The 19,593-nt window shown below is 50.5% G+C and overlaps 1 protein-coding gene across 3 annotated transcripts in view; it reads left to right on the top strand.

Moving 5' to 3' along the window:
• Positions 1-10,209: 10,209 nt before the first annotated feature.
• Positions 10,210-19,593, top strand: part of LOC134337831 (uncharacterized) — a 42,325-nt gene continuing 32,941 nt past the window's right edge. For 2 of the 3 annotated variants that reach the window (XM_063033128.1, XM_063033129.1), the window contains exons 1-2: positions 10,210-10,591; positions 17,559-17,665. In XM_063033128.1, the coding sequence (XP_062889198.1) occupies positions 10,586-10,591; positions 17,559-17,665 (113 nt within the window). In that variant the 5' untranslated portion in view covers positions 10,210-10,585. Of the gene's footprint in view, positions 10,592-15,801; positions 15,886-17,558; positions 17,666-19,593 lie in introns of those variants that run through there. The other variant, XM_063033127.1, reaches the window with a different exon arrangement.

The raw sequence follows: 19,593 nt of genomic DNA, 5'->3' as shown, positions 1-19,593 counted from the left end.
TGAGGGCTTTTTCCATTGAGATTTGGGCAAGACTAGAACCAGCGGTGAAAAGTGAATTACTTCACAGGGTGACCTGAGTGTGGAACAAGCTGCCAGCAGACATGGTGGATGCAGATTGCATTTCAACAGTTAAGAAAAATTTGGATAGGTACATGGATGAGAAGAGAATCATGGATCTTCTCTGCGTAGTCACGTGCCTATCGAATGCCACTTTCTGCTTCCGCTACCAGTCTTCACAGTTCATTCCCAGCACCTGTCACTCTGTGCAAAATAACTTACCTCACACATACCCCCTCACCTTAAACCTATGCCCACTAGTATTTTAACCTGCCTACTCTATCTCCCTAAAGATACTTTATACTTTATTGTCGCCAAACAATTGGTTCTAGAACGTACAATCATCACAGTGATATTTGATTCTGCACTTCACACTCCCTGGATTACAAATATTAAATATTAACATATTAAAAATAGTAAATATTAAAAATTTAAATTATAAATCATAAATAGAAAATAGAACAATGGGAAGTAAGGTAGTGCAAAAAAACGAGAGGCAGGTCCAAATATTTGGAGGGTACGGCCCAGATCCGAGTCAGGATCCGTTCAGCAGTCTTATCACAGTTGGAAAGAAGCTGTTCCCAAATCTAGCCGTACGAGTCTTCAAGTTCCTGAGCCTTCTCCCGGAGGGAAGAGGGACGAAAAGTGTCCCTCTTCTCCTTATCTCAGCCTCTCATAATTTTATAAACTTCTATCACATCTCCCCTCAGCCTCCACCACGCCACAGAAAACAAACCACATTTGTCTAACCTCTCCTTCCCACTCATACCCTTTAACACAGGCAGTATCTGGGTAAACCTCTTTCGTATCCTTTCCAAGACCTCCACATCATGCTGTTCATCAACTATAGCTCAGTATTTAATACCATCATTCCCATAATCCTGATTGAGAAGTTGCAGAACCTGGGCCTCTGTGCCTCCCTCTGCAACTGGATCCTCAGTTTCCTAACTGGAAGACCGCTGTCTATGTGGATTGGTGATAACATCTCCTCCTCGCTGACGATCAACACTGGCGCAGCTGAAGGGTGTGTGCTTAGCCCACTGCTCTACTCTCTCTATACCCATGACTGTGTGGCTAGGCATAGCTCAAATACCATCTATAAATTTGCTGATGATACAGCCATTGTTGGTAGAATCTCAGGTGGTGATGCGAGGGTGTACAAGAGTGAGATATGCCAACGAGTGGAGTGGTGTCGCAGCAACAACCTGGCACTCAACGTCAGTAAGACAAAAGAGCTGATTGTGGACTTCAGGAAGGGCAAGACAAAGGGACACATACCAATCCTCATAGAGGGATCAGAAGTGGAGAGAGTGAGCAGTTTCAAGTTCCTGGGTGTCAAGATCTCTGAGGATCTAACCTGGTCTCAACATATTGATGTAGTTATGAAGAAAGGAGAACAGCGGATATACTTCATTAGGAGTTTGAAATTTGGCATGTCAACAAATACACTCAAAAACTTGTATAGTTGTACCGTGGAGAGCATTCTGACAGGCTGCATCACTGTCTGGTATGGAGGAGGTGCTACTGCACAGGACTGAAAGAAGCTGCAGAAGGTTGTAAATCTAGTCAGCTCCATCTTGGGTACTAGCCTACAAAGTACCCAGGACATCTTCAGGGAATGTTGTCTCAGAAAGGCAGCGTCCATTATTAAGGACCACCAGCACCCAGGGCATGCCCTTTTCTCACTGTTACCATCAGGTAGGAGGTACAGAAACCCGAAGACACACACTCAGTGAGTCAGGAACAGCTTCTTCCCCTCTGCCATCCGATTCCTAAATGGACATTAAACTCTTGGACACTACCTCACTTTTTAAAAAATATACAGTATTTCTGATTTTTGCGCATTTTTAATCTATTCAATATTTGTATACTGTAATTGATTTACTTATGTATTATATATTTTTTTTCTCTTCTATATTATGTATTGCATTGAACTGCTGCTGCTAAGTTAACAAATTTCACGTCACATGTCGGTGATAATAAACCTGATTCTGATTCTGACCTCCAGTAATGGGGCAACCAGAACTGTACACAGTACTCCAAACGCAGCCTAATTAAAGTTTTATACAACGTAACACAAAAACCGTAACTATGCATTTGACAAGAAAGTCTTTGGAATATGGGAGGAAACTGGAACACCCGGAGGAAACCAGTGCAGTCCACATTGTTTGTGCAAACAGCAAATGATTTTATGTTATGTGAGTTATGATGTTGATTGGGAATTAATGATTGACCAAGACATCAGGAAGAGCTCCCCTGGTCTTTATCAAATCAAAAGTATGGAATCTTTTAGGTCAGACTGAGAGGGAGCAGGCAAAGCATTAGATCGCTATCAGGAGAAGGATGAACAGGCTGAGTCTCTTTACCCTTGAGGTGTAACTTCAATATTGAAGCTTCTGTCTGAGAATGTACAGGTATCTACTTGTGGGGAAAAGCCTTCCAAATGCATTAGGAAATTAAGCAGGAACCACTTTTCCCAAAGAGTGTAGAACCCACAACTACTGGGAGTGAATGAGGCAACGTACAAGCATGAAGGAGGCCCACCAGCAACTCTACTTGGTTAAAGGTTTGATGAGGTTCGGTATGTCACTAAAGATCCTACAAACTCACATAGATGTATGGTGTGGAGCATTCTGAACGGTGGCACCATCGCCTGATGTGGAGGCTCCAAAGCACAGGATTGCAAGAGAGTTGTACACTCAGCCACCTTCAACGTTGAAGAGCTCTGTCAATGTTGTCAACATGATTTAACGTTAAATAATTTTACATCATAAATCACTTAAAATAATCTGCTGTCTGCACAAACAATATGGACTTCACTGATCTCCTGAAGATGTTTAGGACAGACGTGGTCTCAGGAAGCTGGCATGCATCACTATGGACCTCACAATCTTGGCCATGCCCTCTCTCGTCACTGCCATCGGGGAGGAAGTACAGGAATCTGAAGACTCACACTCAACAGTTCAAAAACAGCTTCTTCCTCTCCGCCATCGGATTTCTGAACAGTCCATGACCCCTGTTATTCCTTTTTTTTTCACTAGTTATTTATAATTTATTGTAGTTAATTTCAACAACATTTCATATTTTATATGTCAATGATAATAAACCTGATTCTGAAGAATTACCTGGGAATCCTTATGAGGGAGAAGGGACTAGAGGAATCTGTTAATTGTCTTAAATGAGGAAAGATATAATGAGTTAAGAATGAAACATAACTGAGAATAGACTGATTGGGCCAAATGGTTCATTTTCTTTTGTGCAGCCTGTGTAACAGAGGCAACTAACTGGTTTACAAAAATTGGTAAGAAAAGCTATTAAAGACAATGAGCATAATTTTTTTTTAAATTCTTAATGATTTTCAGTAATTATACTACTGTAATACATTTGTTCATATCATTGGTTATTAACCAGACTGAGAGAGTAACTGCAGGTTTCAACAATGTTCAAGATGCTGAGATACATCCTAGGATGTGCTGGGACACATCATTAGGGTGGCATGTAACATAGTGGTTAGCACAATGCTTTACAGTACCAGCGACCCATGTTCAATTCCCAGTTGTCTGTAAAGAGTTTGTACATTCTCCCCATGACTGTGTGGGTTTTCTCCCGGGGCTCTGGTTTCCTCCCACAGTCCAAAGTTGGTAGGTTAATTGGTCAGTGTAAATTGTCCTGTTATTAGGCTAGAGTTAAATCAGGGGATTGCTGGGCAATGCAGCTCGGAGGCCCGGAAGGGCCTATTCTGCACTGCATCTCAATAAATAAATTTTTAAAATGTAAACCATCATTATTGACGTAACCTGGAGTGTTTCGGGTCTTTCAACATCAGAGACTATCGCCCAGGCATCCCAGCCGGGGTTGATCAGGCCCTGGCTTGTGTCCCAGCAGCACTGATCCACGGGTCACACCTCTTGATCCATGGCCACCTGGAGGCTCGACCAGCAGCCTCTGTGACGGTTCTGACGGCTCTTTACTTTGCAACGTCTGTAATGCCAAGGAAAGAGCAGGTTCTACACAGCGAGCTGCCAGCAAAAGCTCTATACCCCACCTCTGTAGGCTCATCACGTGCTCTCCACCCCCATCTCTGGCATTGCTCTAACAGGTCCTGGTATTTGCCTTTCTTACGCTCAAATGCCTCCTCAATCTGGTCTTCCAAAGACACTGTCAGTTCCACCATGACCATCTGCTTCCAGATTTCTGACTGAGTGACCATGTCAGGCCTCAGGGATGAAGATACAATGAAGTCAGGGACTTCAATAGCTTTCCCAGATAGACTTTCAGTTGCCAGTCAGACGCTGTGGCGAATAAGCCTGCTGGTCTGAGCTGAGGCTGTGGTTGGTCTCCAGGCACCGGTGACCCCTGTTTCCATCCAGGGGGTCAGTGTGGACATGGTGGAGGATTACAAATACCTGGGGATACGAATTGACAATAAACTGGACTGGTCAAAGAACACTGAGGCTGTCTACAAGAAGGGTCAGAGCCGTCTCTATTTCCTGAGGAGACTGAGGTCCTTTAACATCTACTGGACGATGCTGAGGATGTTCTACGAGTCTGTGGTGGCCAGTGCTATCATGTTTGCTGTTGTGTGCTGGGGCAGCAGGCTGAGGGTGGCAGACACCAACAGAATCAACAGACTCATTCGTAAGGCCAGTGATGTTTTGGGGATGGAACTGGACTCTCTGATGGTGGTGTCTGAAAAGACGATGCTGTCCAAGTTGCATGCCATCGTGGACAATGTCTCCCATCCACTGCATAATGTACTGGTTGGGCACAGGAGTACATTCAGCCAGAGACTCATTCCACTGAGATGTAACACAGAGTGTCATAGGAAGTCATTCCTGCCTGTGGCCATCAAACTTTACAACTCCTCCCTTGGAGGGTCAGACACCCTGAGCCAATAGGCTGGTCCTGGACTTATTTCCTGGCATAATTTACATATTACTATTTAATTATTTATGATTTTATTACTATTTATTTATGGTGCAACTGTAACAAAAACCAATTTCCCCCGGGATCAATAAAGTATGACTATGACTTTGAGGTTTGACGAAGGCTATGGGTTTTCTGGGTTGGCAGAGGTGCACACTGTTGTTAATGGCCGAGGAGATATTTTCTGTTACTGCCTTCAGCACACAGTCTTGGTGCCATGGTAGTGGCCTTCTCCCAGAGAAACTGAGGATAATAAACTAAAAAAACTTGTTTCCTTTGCTCCAATCACACCACCCAGAGTGTTATATTAATAAATATACACAAGACATTCTGCACAGGCACTGGAAATTTAGAGCAACACACACACAAAATGCTGGAGGAATTCAGCAGGTCAGGTAGCATCTACAGAGGGAAATAATTTCACCCACATCCACACTCACCCTATCTTCCCACAGCCTTAAAAGTAATGAGTTCCTCTTGTCTTTACCTACAATCCCAGATCCAACACATCAATCTCTGCAACTTCCGCCATCTCCAAAGGGATCCTACCACCAAACATATCTTTACCTCCCCCTCCCCCTGCCACGCTTTCCACAGGGATCGCTCCCCCTGTGATTCCCTTGTCCATTCATCCCTCCCCACTAATCTCCCTCCGGCACTTATCCCTGCAAGTGGCCAAAGTGCTACACCTGCCCATCACCTCCATTCAGGGCCCCAAGGAGTCTTTCCAGTGAGGGAACACTTCACCTGCGAAACTGCTGGGTTCGTCTACTGTGCCGATGCCCTCGACGCGGCCTCCTCTACATTGGTGAGACCTGGAAATTGGCGGAAGTGCTTCTTCGAGCACCAAAAATGGAACTTACCGGTGGCCCAACGTTTTAATTCCAACTCCCATTCCTGTTCCAATATATTTGTCCATGGCCTCCTCTTGTGCCACAATAAGGCCACCCTCAGGGTGGAGGAGCAAGATCTCACAAAATCTTATATTTCATCTGGGTAGCCTCCAACCTGTTGGTATGAATATTGATTTCTCCTTCTGGTAAAAAAAAATACCCATCCCCTCCCTTCCTCTTCTATTCTTCACTCTGGTCTTTTACTCTTCTTGCCTGCCTATCACCTCCTCCTGGGTCCCTTTCTCCTATGGTCCACTCTCCTCTCCTATTAGATTCCTCCCTCTCCAGCCCTTTAACTTTTCCCCCCACTTGGCTTCATCTGTCATCTTCCAGCTATCCTTTTTCATCTCCCCCAACCACCTTTTTACTCTGGCATCTTCCCCCTTTTTGGTCCCGATGAAGGGTCTTGAATAAACAGTCAACCTTATGCATCATTTCCATAGATGCTATCTGGCCTGCCGAGTTCCTCCAGCATTTGTTATTTATAAACATCACAGGTTATTCTACATAAAGCACTTTGGTTAATCCAGCAATTTGAATTTGGCAAGTCGCCCCAGGGAGCTTTAAAGTAGAGTTGTCAATCAAGCATCTGGACATTGTAGAGCAGCCTTGGTCAAAGACTTGTGTTTCAAGGAAGTAATTTAAGGAGAAAAGAGATAGAGGTAACCCTAGCCTAATCACAGGATAACTTACAATGTCTGATTATCTTACTAACTGGTCCATTTTTGGACTGTGGGAGGAAACCAGAGCACCCGGAGGAAACCCACGCGGTTTCAGGGAGAACATCTGTAAGGAGCGGTGAGAATTGAATCCAGGTCGCCTAAACTGCAAAGCGCCCTACCAGTAAAAAATTATCGAGGTTGTTACATAACTTCAATGCTAAAATTTTGAAATAATTTTTCTTCTCATCTAAAACTGCAGTTTTAGTCTCTCTCACACTCTCTCGAAATCTTTTGTTCTATTTGAAAGGCCCAGCAGGCAAAAAGCTATTGAAGCAAATCATGCGGTGTTTGTATTGCAAATTGAAGTAACATTCACCCTATGTAAACGGTTTGCCTACAATCTTTGTTCAGATCAATATCCTTCTCCGAACAGCACCTCTGCCTAAAGCGCCATGTTAGGATTAGCTGCAGGAAGCAAAAGAGAGAGAGAGAAATCCTGGACTGGATCAGTTGAGAGGACGGATCGGAAAGAATACATCGCATCAGCAGAGATGTCGCTTCACAGACATTATTTTCTGCAAAGTAACATCACGGGATCACTTGCATCTCAGTTGAATGTCCCATCATTTTCACTATGCCACAGAGAAACCAGGGAATGTTGGAGATACCCAGCCAATCAAACTGCATCCGGCTGAGAGAAAAAATTATCTCAATGTTACAAGGGATGATGGCGATACAAGAGTCGGGACTTGGACAGGGATTCGTGGATGGGAAAGGTTTAGAAAGACATGGACTGAACATGGGTAAATTGGAATTGCTTAGATGGGAATCTTGGTCAGCCATGCATGAGCTGGGCTGAGGTCTGCTTTGTGCTGTATGAATATCAAAGTTCAAAGTAAATTTATTATCAAAGTGCATATACAACCCCGAGACTCGTTTTCTTGTGGGCATGCACAGTAAGTTCAATAACCATAATAGAATCAAAGACCGCACCTAACAGGACGGACAGACAACCAATGTGCAAAAGATAACAAACTGTCCTGGTACAAAATAAATAATAATAATAAATACATCAGCAATAAATATTGAGAATGTGAGATAAAGAGTCCCTGGAAGTGAGTCCATGGGTTATGGGAACATTTCAATGATGGCGCAAGGGAAGTTATCCCCTTCACCTTCACAGCCTGATGGTTGAGGGGTAATATCTGTTCCTGAACCTGGTGGAATGCTGGAATCTGGAGCAAGCTTTAAAAAAAAACTGCAGTCAAGTAGAATCTGTGAGGAAAGGAATCTCATCTACTTGCTTCTGTCTTCAACTCCACCCCTCTCTCATTCGGCTCTATCTACCTGTCAACTGGGCCACATGCCAGTGATAGTAAACCTGACTTTGATTCCTTCAACCCTTCTCACTATATCTGTCAAGACTGTCTCTATCTCACCTCTACCCCTCTTCCCTTTGGCGCTCATCCCCCTCCACTCTTGGTCCTAATGCAGGGTCTCAACCCGAGACGTCACCAGTTCCTTCCCCTCCCACAGATGCTGCTGACCAGTTTGTTTGGACCTTACAGTCAGCCCTGACACAAACAGGAAAGGCTCGCTCATTCTGTTTCAGAAACAGAAAGGTACGGAGATGTTCAGTGGGTCAAACAGCATCCCGTGACTGAGAGACAGTGAGAATGTTTTGGGTTGATGACCTAACCATCCATCAGCACAAGTACACAAATCACAAGCTGATCAATAAGGCGTAGTAGTTAGCGCAACGCTTTACAGTCCAGGCGACCTGGGTTCAATTCCCACCGCTTGTCCGTGAGGAGTTTGTACGTTCTGCCTGCGACCACGTGGGTTTCCTCTGTGTACGTCTTTGAAAAAGGAGCACCAAGTTGACCTGTCGGTCGGTTAATTGGTCATTGTAGATTGTCCTGTGATTAGGCTAGGGTTAAATCGGGGGATTGCTGGGTAGTGCGTCCCAAAGGGCCAGAAGGGCCTGTTCTGTGCTGTATCTCAATAAAGAAATGAAATAACTTAGAAAGGAAATCAGTTACCAAGGTTTATTCGAAGAGCCAGGGAAGATGTAAAAATATAAAGGTTATGCGCAATATTATTTATTTTTCAATATTAGTTTTTTTCTGTTTTTCTTTTGCACAACTTGTCCTCTTTTGCACATTGGTTGTTTGTCCATCTTTCTGTGTAGTTTTTCATTGATTCTATTGTGTTTCTTTGTAGTTACTGTGAATGCCCACAGGAAAATGAATCTATAGGTAACATATGGTGACAAACTGGGTGCCCTCTCCTCACTGTTCCCATCTGCCCAGCCCACCTCCCCAACTTGGTTCTACACTCCACCTTAGTCTGATCTCAGATTCCTATCTATTGCCCATTATGCCACCGGCATTTAGAGCAGCAACTAAGGGCCTCCATCTCCAGTAATACAGTGTTCAGTATCTTCCTCTCAGTTTTCACTACTGTCAGTCACGCAAGTCTCGGGTGGAGACTCAGGAATACCGTCGCACTCAGATTGGAAGGATTCTTCATTGCTGTTTCTGTAACAATTTTGTTTGACCAGTCAGGGTTGTTACCCTGAACCCCCGAACCTGGAGGACCGGTGGGCCACTCTTAGTCTGGTCTCTACCCTTTGACCTGTTTGGCATGGGTGACCCTACCAAGAGTCAAAGCATAAAGCCCCGACTCCAGCCAACGGAGCTCTCCGGAGATTGAGGCCCGCAAGCCTCCCAACCATGGCGAAGTTGTGGTCCACTTGGAGGGTCTCCCAGACTAAGTCTCAATTAACTTTTCAGGTGACTCGCTCTCTCTGTATCAGAACAGGCCAGTTTCTGTTAAAGGTTATCCACTGGTAAATGGAACATAGAACATTACAGCATAGTACAGGCCCTTCAGCCCATAATGTGCGGACCTTTAAACCTTCTCTAAGAGATCCGTCAACCCTTCCCTTCCACATAGCCATTTTTCTATCATCCATCTGCCTATCTAAGAGTCTCTAATGTATCTGCCTCTACCTCCACCCTGGCAGGGGTTACCACGGACTTACCACACTCAGTGTAAAAAACATACCTCTGACATTCCTCACCCTCCCCCCCCATACTTTCCTGAAGTCATCTTAAGCTCACTGTTCTCTCCCCTACCCACACTGCTCTGCACTCTCCACACTAACCTGCATTTCTCAGATTTACATCTTCCTATGCCAAGTTTATCATCATCTGCACACATCCAATGAGAAACTTAACTTGTCGGCACTTGAGATTGGAGACACACTACTCATAAGAAAAACGTAGACACAAAGTACACAAGAAAGAACACAATTACAGTCATACTGCACAGAAACAGGCCTTTCGGCCCAACTGATCTCTACCAACCAAGATGTCCCTCTAAGTTAGTCCCACGGGAGAAAGAGAAGGCGGAGCACCAGAGGTAGGTGACCAGGAGGGGTAAGAGGGGAGTCAGAATGGGGAACGGAAAAGAGAGAAGACGAGGGGGAGAAATTACCGTTAGGTATAGAGAGACATTTGATGACCAGCATAAAAACGAAGGGCCGAAGGGCCTGTTTATTTTCAAGAGGAAAAATACAAGGAAAAGACTGACGAATAGAGAACCAGGATTAATCCCAAAGCCATTTTTTACCTCATCCTCCACCATTTTGCACACGAAATGTTTAATTCAGAAGGTGCGGGTAAGAGGAACACGACCCGGTATCCGAGAGAGTAGCGCTGAGGATAGAGAGAGAAAGAGCGGCGAGATACAGAGGGAGGGTGGGATTTTAAAACCGAGCGATTTGGTGGAAGAGGAGGAGGAGGAGGTAAATTCTTACCTACCTAACGAGAGAGCGGGATAAAGCCTGGATCGGTGAGAGATGGATTGGAGAGGGACCCAGACCGTGAACAGGGCGCTGGCCGCAACACATGCAAACACAATGTTGAGACTCCTCGCCCAGTCTTTCGCTATGTTACTCCTCGTCCTGCTTCTCCTTGCCAACTTCGTGGTTGTCAAGAGTGCGGAGGCTGTAACCGTTCTCTACAGGAAGGTCAGCAGACAATGAAGGTGAGCCTGCATTATACTTCTAAACCATAAAAAAAACTTTGAATTACCGCGGGAAATTGTTACCCAAAGTTGCTGCTTCGTAGCGAGGCTCAGCCTTGGACAAATCATCCTCCTCCCAAAGTTAAAATAAAATAACTGAAAGATTCTTTTAGCAAATTTTAGGCGCGTTTAATCCGTCCGTTTAGTTGCCTCTGCCTCTTAATTGTTGGTGTGAGCACCGGCATGTAATGTGGCGGCTGGAACGCTGCAACAGGAGATCAGTTACATGTCGCCGGTTGCCCGGAGACGCCTGGGCGACCCCCGCCGCAACGCTCCGCTTCCACGGGTGAGAGAGTGGTCCTTTTCCCCAGGGACACACCTGTGGCTACTCGGCATGAATTTCGATGGTCATTTTGTGCTGCGGAATGTGCACCCTCTGGCCGTGAGACCTGGGAATTTTTATTTGAGGCTCATTTAAACGGTTCCCCACCCTGCATTGAAGCCCTCCAAGATCGTTGTTTTCTTGCCTCAACCACCCCCTTCCCTTCGATATCCACTCGACTATCTTCCCTTCGTCGTCACCTGTCCATCTTTCCTCCCCTTCCCTCAATATTTCCTCCCCTCCCCTCCTCCCCCTCCCCCTTCCCTCCTCCCCCCCTCCCCTCCTCCCCCCCTCCCCTCCTCCCCCCTCCCCTCCTCCCCCCCTCCCCCCTCCCCCCCTCCCCCTCCTCCCCCTCCTCCCCCTCCTCCCCCTCCTCCCCCCCTCCCCCCCCCCTCCTCCTCCCCTCCTCCTCCCCCCTCCTCCCCCCTCCCCCCCTCCTCCTCCCCCCTCCCCCCTCCTCCTCCCCCCCTCCCCCCCTCCTCCTCCCCTCCTCCTCCCCCCTCCCCCCTCCTCCTCCCCTCCTCCTCCCCTCCTCCTCCCCCCTCCTCCTCCCCCCCTCCCCCCCTCCTCCTCCCCCCCTCCCCCCCTCCTCCTCCCCCTCCCCTCCTCCTCCCCTCCTCCTCCCCCTCCTCCTCCCCTCCTCCTCCCCCCTCCTCCTCCCCTCCTCCTCCCCTCCTCCTCCCCTCCTCCTCCCCCCTCCCCTCCTCCTCCCCTCCTCCTCCCCTCCTCCTCCCCCCTCCTCCCCCTCCTCCCCCCTCCTCCCCCCTCCCCCCCTCCTCCTCCCCCCTCCCCCCTCCTCCTCCCCTCCTCCTCCCCCCTCCCCTCCTCCTCCCCTCCTCCTCCCCTCCTCCTCCCCCCTCCCCCCCTCCTCCTCCCCTCCTCCTCCCCCCCTCCCCTCCTCCTCCCCTCCTCCTCCCCTCCTCCTCCCCTCCTCCTCCCCCCTCCTCCCCCCTCCCCCCCCTCCTCCTCCTCCCCCCTCCCCTCCTCCCCTCCCCCCCCCCCCCTCCCCCCCTCCCCCCCTCCTCCTCCCCTCCTCCTCCCCTCCTCCTCCCCCCTCCCCCCCTCCTCCTCCCCCCTCCCCCCTCCTCCTCCCCCTCCCCCCTCCCCCTCCTCCTCCCCTCCTCCTCCCCTCCTCCTCCCCTCCTCCTCCCCTCCTCCTCCCCTCCTCCTCCCCTCCTCCTCCCCTCCTCCCCCTCCCCCTCCCCTCCTCCCCCCCTCCCCTCCTCCCCCTCCTCCCCCTCCTCCCCCTCCTCCCCCCTCCTCCCCCCTCCTCCCCCCTCCTCCCCCCTCCTCCCCCCCCCCCCCCTCCCCCCCTCCTCCTCCCCTCCTCCTCCCCCTCCTCCCCCCTCCCCCCTCCTCCTCCCCCCTCCCCCCTCCTCCTCCCCCCTCCCCCTCCTCCTCCCCCCTCCCCCCCTCCTCCTCCCCCCCTCCCCCCCTCCTCCTCCCCCCCTCCCCCCCTCCTCCTCCCCTCCTCCTCCCCCCTCCCCTCCTCCTCCCCCCTCCTCCTCCCCCCTCCCCCCCTCCTCCCCCCCCCTCCTCCTCCCCCCCTCCCCCCCTCCTCCTCCCCTCCTCCTCCCCCCCTCCCCTCCTCCTCCCCTCCTCCTCCCCCCTCCTCCTCCCCTCCTCCTCCCCCCTCCCCTCCTCCTCCCCTCCTCCTCCCCCCTCCTCCCCCCCTCCCCCCCTCCTCCTCCCCCCTCCTCCCCCTCCTCCTCCCCTCCTCCTCCCCCCCTCCCCCCTCCTCCTCCCCTCCTCCTCCCCTCCTCCTCCCCCCCTCCTCCCCTCCTCCTCCCCTCCTCCTCCCCCCCCTCCCCCCCTCCTCCTCCCCTCCTCCTCCCCCCCTCCCCTCCTCCTCCCCTCCTCCTCCCCTCCTCCTCCCCCCTCCTCCCCCCCCCCCCTCCTCCCCCCTCCCCCCCCCTCCTCCCCCTCCTCCCCCCTCCTCCTCCCCCTCCTCCCCCCCTCCTCCCCCCCTCCCCCCCTCCTCCTCCCCTCCTCCCCCCTCCTCCTCCCCCCCTCCCCCCCTCCTCCTCCCCCCTCCCCCCTCCTCCTCCCCCCTCCCCCCCTCCTCCCCCCCCCTCCCCCCTCCTCCCCCCTCCTCCTCCCCTCCTCCTCCCCTCCTCCTCCCCTCCTCCTCCCCTCCTCCTCCCCTCCTCCTCCCCCTCCTCCCCCCTCCCCCCCTCCTCCTCCCCCCTCCCCCCCTCCTCCTCCCCCCTCCTCCTCCCCTCCTCCTCCCCTCCTCCTCCCCCCTCCTCCCCCCCTCCCCCCTCCTCCTCCCCCCTCCCCCCCCCCCCCCCCCTCCCCCCCTCCTCCCCCCCCTCCCCCTCCTCCCCCCCCCCCCCCCCCCCCCCCCCCCTCCCCCTCCCCCCTCCCCCCCTCCCCCCCCCCCCCTCCTCCTCCCCTCCTCCTCCCCTCCTCCTCCCCTCCTCCTCCCCTCCTCCTCCCCTCCTCCTCCCCTCCTCCCCCCCTCCTCCTCCCCTCCTCCCCCCTCCTCCCCCCTCCTCCTCCCCTCCTCCCCCCTCCTCCTCCCCTCCTCCCCCCTCCTCCCCCCTCCTCCCCCTCCTCCCCCTCCCCCTCCCCCCCTCCTCCCCCTCCCCCTCCCCCCTCCCCCCTCCCCCCTCCTCCTCCCCTCCTCCTCCCCTCCCCCTCCCCCCTCCCCCCTCCCCCCCTCCCCCCTCCCCCTCCTCCCCCCTCCTCCCCCTCCTCCTCCCCTCCTCCCCTCCCCTCCTCCCCCCCCCCCTCCCCTCCCCCTCCCCTCCCCCTCCCCTCCCCCTCCCCTCCCCCTCCCCTCCCCTCCCCCTCCTCCCCCCTCCTCCCCCCTCCTCCCCCCTCCTCCCCCCCTCCTCCCCCTCCTCCCCCCCTCCTCCCCCTCCTCCTCCCCCTCCTCCTCCCCTCCTCCCCTCCTCCTCCCCTCCTCCTCCCCCTCCTCCTCCCCTCCTCCTCCCCTCCTCCTCCCCTCCTCCTCCCCTCCTCCTCCCCTCCTCCTCCCCTCCTCCTCCCCTCCTCCTCCCCTCCTCCTCCCCCTCCTCCCCCCTCCCCCCTCCTCCCCTCCTCCCCTCCCCCCTCCTCCCCTCCTCCCCTCCCCCCTCCTCCCCCCTCCCCTCCCCCCCCCCCCCTCCTCCCTCCCTCCCTCCCTCCCTCCTCCCTCCCTCCCCCTCCCTCCCCCCTCCCTCCCCCCTCCCTCTCCCCCCTCCCCCCTCCCTCCCTCCTCCCTCCCTCCCTCCTCCCCCCTCCCCCCTCCTCCCCCCTCCTCCCTCCTCCTCCCCCCCTCCTCCCTCCTCCTCCCCCCTCCTCCCTCCTCCTCCCCCCTCCTCCCTCCTCCTCCCCCCTCCTCCCTCCTCCTCCCCCCTCCTCCCTCCTCCTCCCCCCTCCTCCCTCCTCCTCCCCCCTCCTCCCCCTCCTCCCTCCTCCTCCCCCTCCTCCCCCTCCTCCCCCTCCTCCTCCTCTCCCTCCCCCCTCCCTCCTCCCCTCCCCACTTCTCTCTCCTCCTTTCCTCTTGCCTCTCATCTTCTCTCTCTCTGCTCCACCTTCCCCTTTTTTTCCCTCTTCCTTTCCTTGCCTCTCCTCTCTCATTCTCCCGCACCTACCCTTGTTTTACTCCTTTCCATATTCCTCAATGAATTGGTCACCGTGTGATACTGAATCCCGCTAATTTCGCCTTAAGGAGCCTGTAATAATTGCCCACTTGCGTAGAGTGCCAGGTGAGTACATTGCTGAAAGTTGTCGAAAATCACCCTGCTTCAAAGGTCAATCCCCATACGGGAGATTTGGGTAGTTGGGCGCCATGAAGAACAATTCCCAGGCAGGTCCTCCAGGACCTGGTTGGTCTACATATGTAGCCTGGAGCCACTATATCCTCTGTATTGTGCATGACTCTCACTAGAAACTTTTCATTCTTGGACCTGTCTCAGTACAATTCCAGGGCCACAAGAGTAAGACCATCTCCTTGGCTGCGTTTGGGAAATACTTGTCCATGGCTAAGGTTTCCAGCTTAAAATTGGGTTTGTTTTACCCTGTGAGGATGCCACAACAAAGCCTCTGCCACGGCCTTCCATTTTGAGGCACGGTGTTGTGTGAGGCACAGCTTGTGAGTCTGACCTAATTTCTGAGATTGGACTGGCCAATCATTTTATTTGGTGGAAACCAAAAGTGGCTGTAGAGGCCTGTGCATGATGAGGTCATACCCGAAGAAATTCATAAAAGCAGTTAATACCCAAAAAAAATTGAAAGCTCACACCTACTTCTTAATCCATGCATAAGTTCTTTCCCTTGGGCTGAGATGCAAGAGGCAGTTTGTGGCCTGAGTCTATCTCAAGGCTAATCACTGGGCTTGGCCCAGAGTTGGAGGTGTCACATGATGTCATAATGGCCAAAAAAAGAGACAGGCAGGCCTACACCTCTGGTCTGCTGTACGTTTCGCTCTAGGTTTATTCCACGGCTTGGCCTTCTATAATGACTCGTGAAGAGAGGTTAAGATAATGGAAGGGTCTAGCAAAAATCAAGTATGGTTTTACAATTTAATTTTTCTTTGGTTCAGAGATAGACCGTGGAACAGGCCCTTCTAGCCCAGTGACCAATTTATTTAATCCTAGCTATATCACAGGATGATTTAAAATGACCAATTAACCTACCAACTGGTACATCGTTGGACTGTGGGAAGAAACCAGAGCACCCAGAGGAGACGCACACGGTTCACAGGGAGGGCATATAAACAGAGAGTGCCAGAATTGAACTCTGAACTCCAATGCTCCAAGCTGTAATAGCGTAGCACTAACCACTGCACTACCGTATCGCTGGGTATGAATAGAAACCACAACAGATTTTGTTCACCAATGCTGCCTCCTTTTCCTCCTGACCTTAAGCTTCACAGGGCCAAGATACACTACCGGCAGCTGCTCCAAGACTCCTATTTAAAGCGTAGATGAAGGTATATTTGAAGGTAGGTTGCTAGGTTCTTGAATAGTCAGGGCATCAAAGGTTATGGGGATAAGGCGGGAGAATGGGGTTAAGAGGGATAATAAATCAGCAAATGATGGAATTGCAGAGCAGACTCAATGGGCCGAATGGCCTAATTCTGCTCCCATGTCTTTTGGTTGTGTTTCTGCTATGCAGGACACACATTGTAGTAATGCGTCCCCTTTGACGCTTCCTCAACAGATTGAGGTGCTCACTCTTGGTTGCTGTGGCGGTGACCGTGTCATTTTGATTGTGTGGGGAGTGGGAATGTCTTGAGTTTTTTGTTGTGTGTTTTGTGCAGCCTGGCAGCTTTCACTCCAGAGCACAACCTGTGGGCTCTGATTGACAGGCTGGGAGACTGCCCTGCCGGGAGAGCTTAAAGCTGGAGAACAAAGAATCCCAAACAGACACAAAACGCTGGAGGAACTCGGCAGGTCAAGCAGCATCCATGGAAATGAATAAAATAAAGAATCAGAGGGTCAGATACTTAAGACAAATTACACACTTTGGTAGTAAGTTTACTTTGAACTTCGAGGAAGAATTTCTTCTCAGAATGTTGTGAATCTTTGCAATTCTCTATCCCAGAGAAGTGTGTAGGCTGAGGCATTGGAATTGGTTTGTTATTGTCTCGCGTACTGAGATACAGTAAAAGCTTGTCTTGCCCACTGTTCATACAGATCACTTCATGACATGGTGTGTTGAGGTGGAACAAGGTAACTCAATAACAGAATGCAGAATAAAGTTTCACAGCTCAGAGAGAGTGCAGTGCAGACAGACTAAAGTGCAAGATCATAACGAGGTGGATTATGAGGTTCATTTTCTTCCCTAAAGGATATGAATAAATTGGGTTTCACCACATTCTGGTAATTCCCTGGTTACTGTTACTCTTTTTTACCTGAATGTAAATTCCTTGATTGAAAGGAATGTTCTCACAACCTATGGCCTCACTTCCAAGGACTCTTCATCTCATGTTCTTGATATTTATTGTTTATTTATTATCACTATCATTTATTTATTTATTTTTCTATTTGTACAGTTGGTTGTTTTCTGCTCTCTGGTTGAACGCCCAAGTTGGGCAGTCTTTCATTGATTCTGTTATGGTTATTATTCTATAGGTTTATTGAGTATGCCTGCAAGAAAATGAATCTCAGTGTAGTGTATGGAAACATAATATGTACTTTGATAATAAATTTACTTTGATTAGTTTTATTTATCACCTGTACATCGACACATACAGTGAAATTAGTCTTTTGCATCAACGACCTACGCAGCTGGAAGATGTGGTGAGGGTAGCCTGCAAGCGTCACCACATTCCTGGTGCCAAATGTTCCATGCCCATCACTTGCTCATCCTGGCACATATGTTTTTAGAAAGTGGGAGGGGAGTGGAGCACCCAGAGGAGACCTATGTGGTCATGTGGAGAACATACTGTACAAACTCCTAACGGACTGCTGTGGAGATTGGACCCCGGTCGCTGGGGCTGTAAAGCGATGACGCCAACCACAGTGCTACCATGCTGACCTGTGATTACCATGTGAGATACCTGCCTGCGGGTGAGCAGTCCAGCTCTTTGGTGCTAATCTAATAATCTCGCCATGAGGGACTATGCCCCTTCAGCTATGTGTGGTCTGCTCATTCTTGCTCCTCTCCTTTCAGATGTCGGGTGTCAAGGACAGGACTGGATACCAGATGCTGCATTACTGCCTCGCTCACCTCACCTACCACTTCAGCAGACAGCTGCCTCGGCGCAACAGAACCAAACTGTAAGCATAAGCGTGGCACGAGAGTGAGCATTTTCAGAATCCGCGTTGGAAACCGCGTGGGTTGGTAGGTTAATTGGCCAAATAAATTTTTCCTGGTTTGTAGGGAAGGCTGGATTGCAATGGCGGCGTGTGGGGAAACTGATGGGAATAAATGTAGGATTGGTAGAATGATGGTTGATGGGCTGGAGAGCCTGTAGCTGTGCTGTATTAACCTACACGTCATGTAATTGTGACCAATACGTAGGTACCAGCATAAGGAAAGTAGAACAGTGCCTCTATTTTCTCAGAAGTTTGAGTAGATTTGGCACGTTACCTAATACCTTGACAAGCTTCTTTAGGTGCACAGTGGAGAGTTTCCCTGACTGGCTGCATCACAGCCTGGTATGGAAACACCAAAGCCCAGGAACTGCAAAGTCCACAAAGAGGTGGATACAGCTCAGTCCTTCTCAGGCAAAGCAGTCCCCACCATAAGACACAGGAGCAGAATCAGGCCATTCGGCCCATTGAGTCTGCTCCACATTGAGCACGTGCCACAGGAAAGTAGCATCCATCATCAAGGACTCACACATCCAGACCTTGCATGGAGAAGGCCTTCGGTCCCATGCTAGCAGGTTCAGGCACAGTTATTACACCACAACTATCAGGCTCCTGAAACGGTGTGGATACCTTCACTCACCACCTACAGACTCACTTTCAAGGACTCGATTCATGTTGTTGGTATTATTTATTCATCTGTACATTCATTTTCTAGATTGAACTCCTTCCGCACTTCTCAGCCCCGTTCTGCATCCTTTCAATGTCCCGTTGTAACCTACAACCTTCTACACTGTACTCAGCACCACCAACCTTCATGTCATCCGCAAACTTGCTAACCACCCTTCCACTTCCTCATCTAAGTCATTTATAAAAATCACAAAGAGCAGGGGTCCCGGAGCACATCGCTGCAGAACAACACTGATCATGGAGCTCCAGGAAGAATATGTTACCATCATTAGAGATTCTTATCACCCAGGACATCCTCTCTTCTCTTTGCTACCATCAGGGAGGAGGTACAGGAGCCTGAAGACACACACTCAACATTTTAGGAATAGCTTCTTCCCCTCCGTCATCAGATTTATGAATGGAACGTGAATCCATGAGCACTATCTTATCATTTTGTTCTCTATGCACTGCTTATTACTATAAGTTACAAAACTAATATAAAAGTATTTTTTATATTCTACTGTATTGCTGCTGCAAAACAACAAATTTCATGCCATAGGTCACTGATAATAAACTGATAATAATTCTTATACTAAAATCCATATTCATCAGAGGGGGGTGGGGGAATTCTTTTCACACAGAGATTATAAGACCTGGGAGCAGAATTAGGCCATTCAGTCTGTCAAATCTGCTCTGCTATTCCATCATGGTTGATATATTGTCGCTTTTAACCCCATTCTCCTGCTTTCACCCTTTAACTTTTGACACCATTACTAATCAAGAACATAGCAGCCTCTTTAAGTATACCCAATGACTTGGCCTGCACAGCAGTCTGTGGCAATGAATTTCACAGATTCACCGTCTTCTGGCTAAAGAAATTCCTTCTCATCTCTGCTCTAAAGGGGCGTCCTCCTATTCTGAGGCTGTGCCCTCTGGTCCTAACCTCCCTCATGATGGAAACGCCCTCTCCACATCCACTCTATCTAGGCCTCAATAGGTTTCAATTAGATCGCCCCCCACCTCCCCCCAATTCTTCTGAGCTCCAGTGAGTACAGGCCCAGAGCCATGAAACACTTTATATGTTAACTCCTTCAATCCCAGGATCATTCTTGTAAACCTCCTCTGGATTCTCTCCAATGCCAGCACATCCTTTCTTAGATAAGGGGCCCAAAGCTGCTTACAACACTCCAAGTGCCATCTGGCCACCATGAAACTCAAAGCCTAAG

Source organism: Mobula hypostoma, chromosome 25, assembly GCF_963921235.1.
Source record: "Mobula hypostoma chromosome 25, sMobHyp1.1, whole genome shotgun sequence".
In the NCBI taxonomy this organism is placed as follows: Eukaryota; Metazoa; Chordata; class Chondrichthyes; order Myliobatiformes; family Myliobatidae; genus Mobula; species Mobula hypostoma.
Note: the sequence above shows the minus strand (reverse complement) of the source record. Positions and strands in the feature narration are given on the sequence as shown.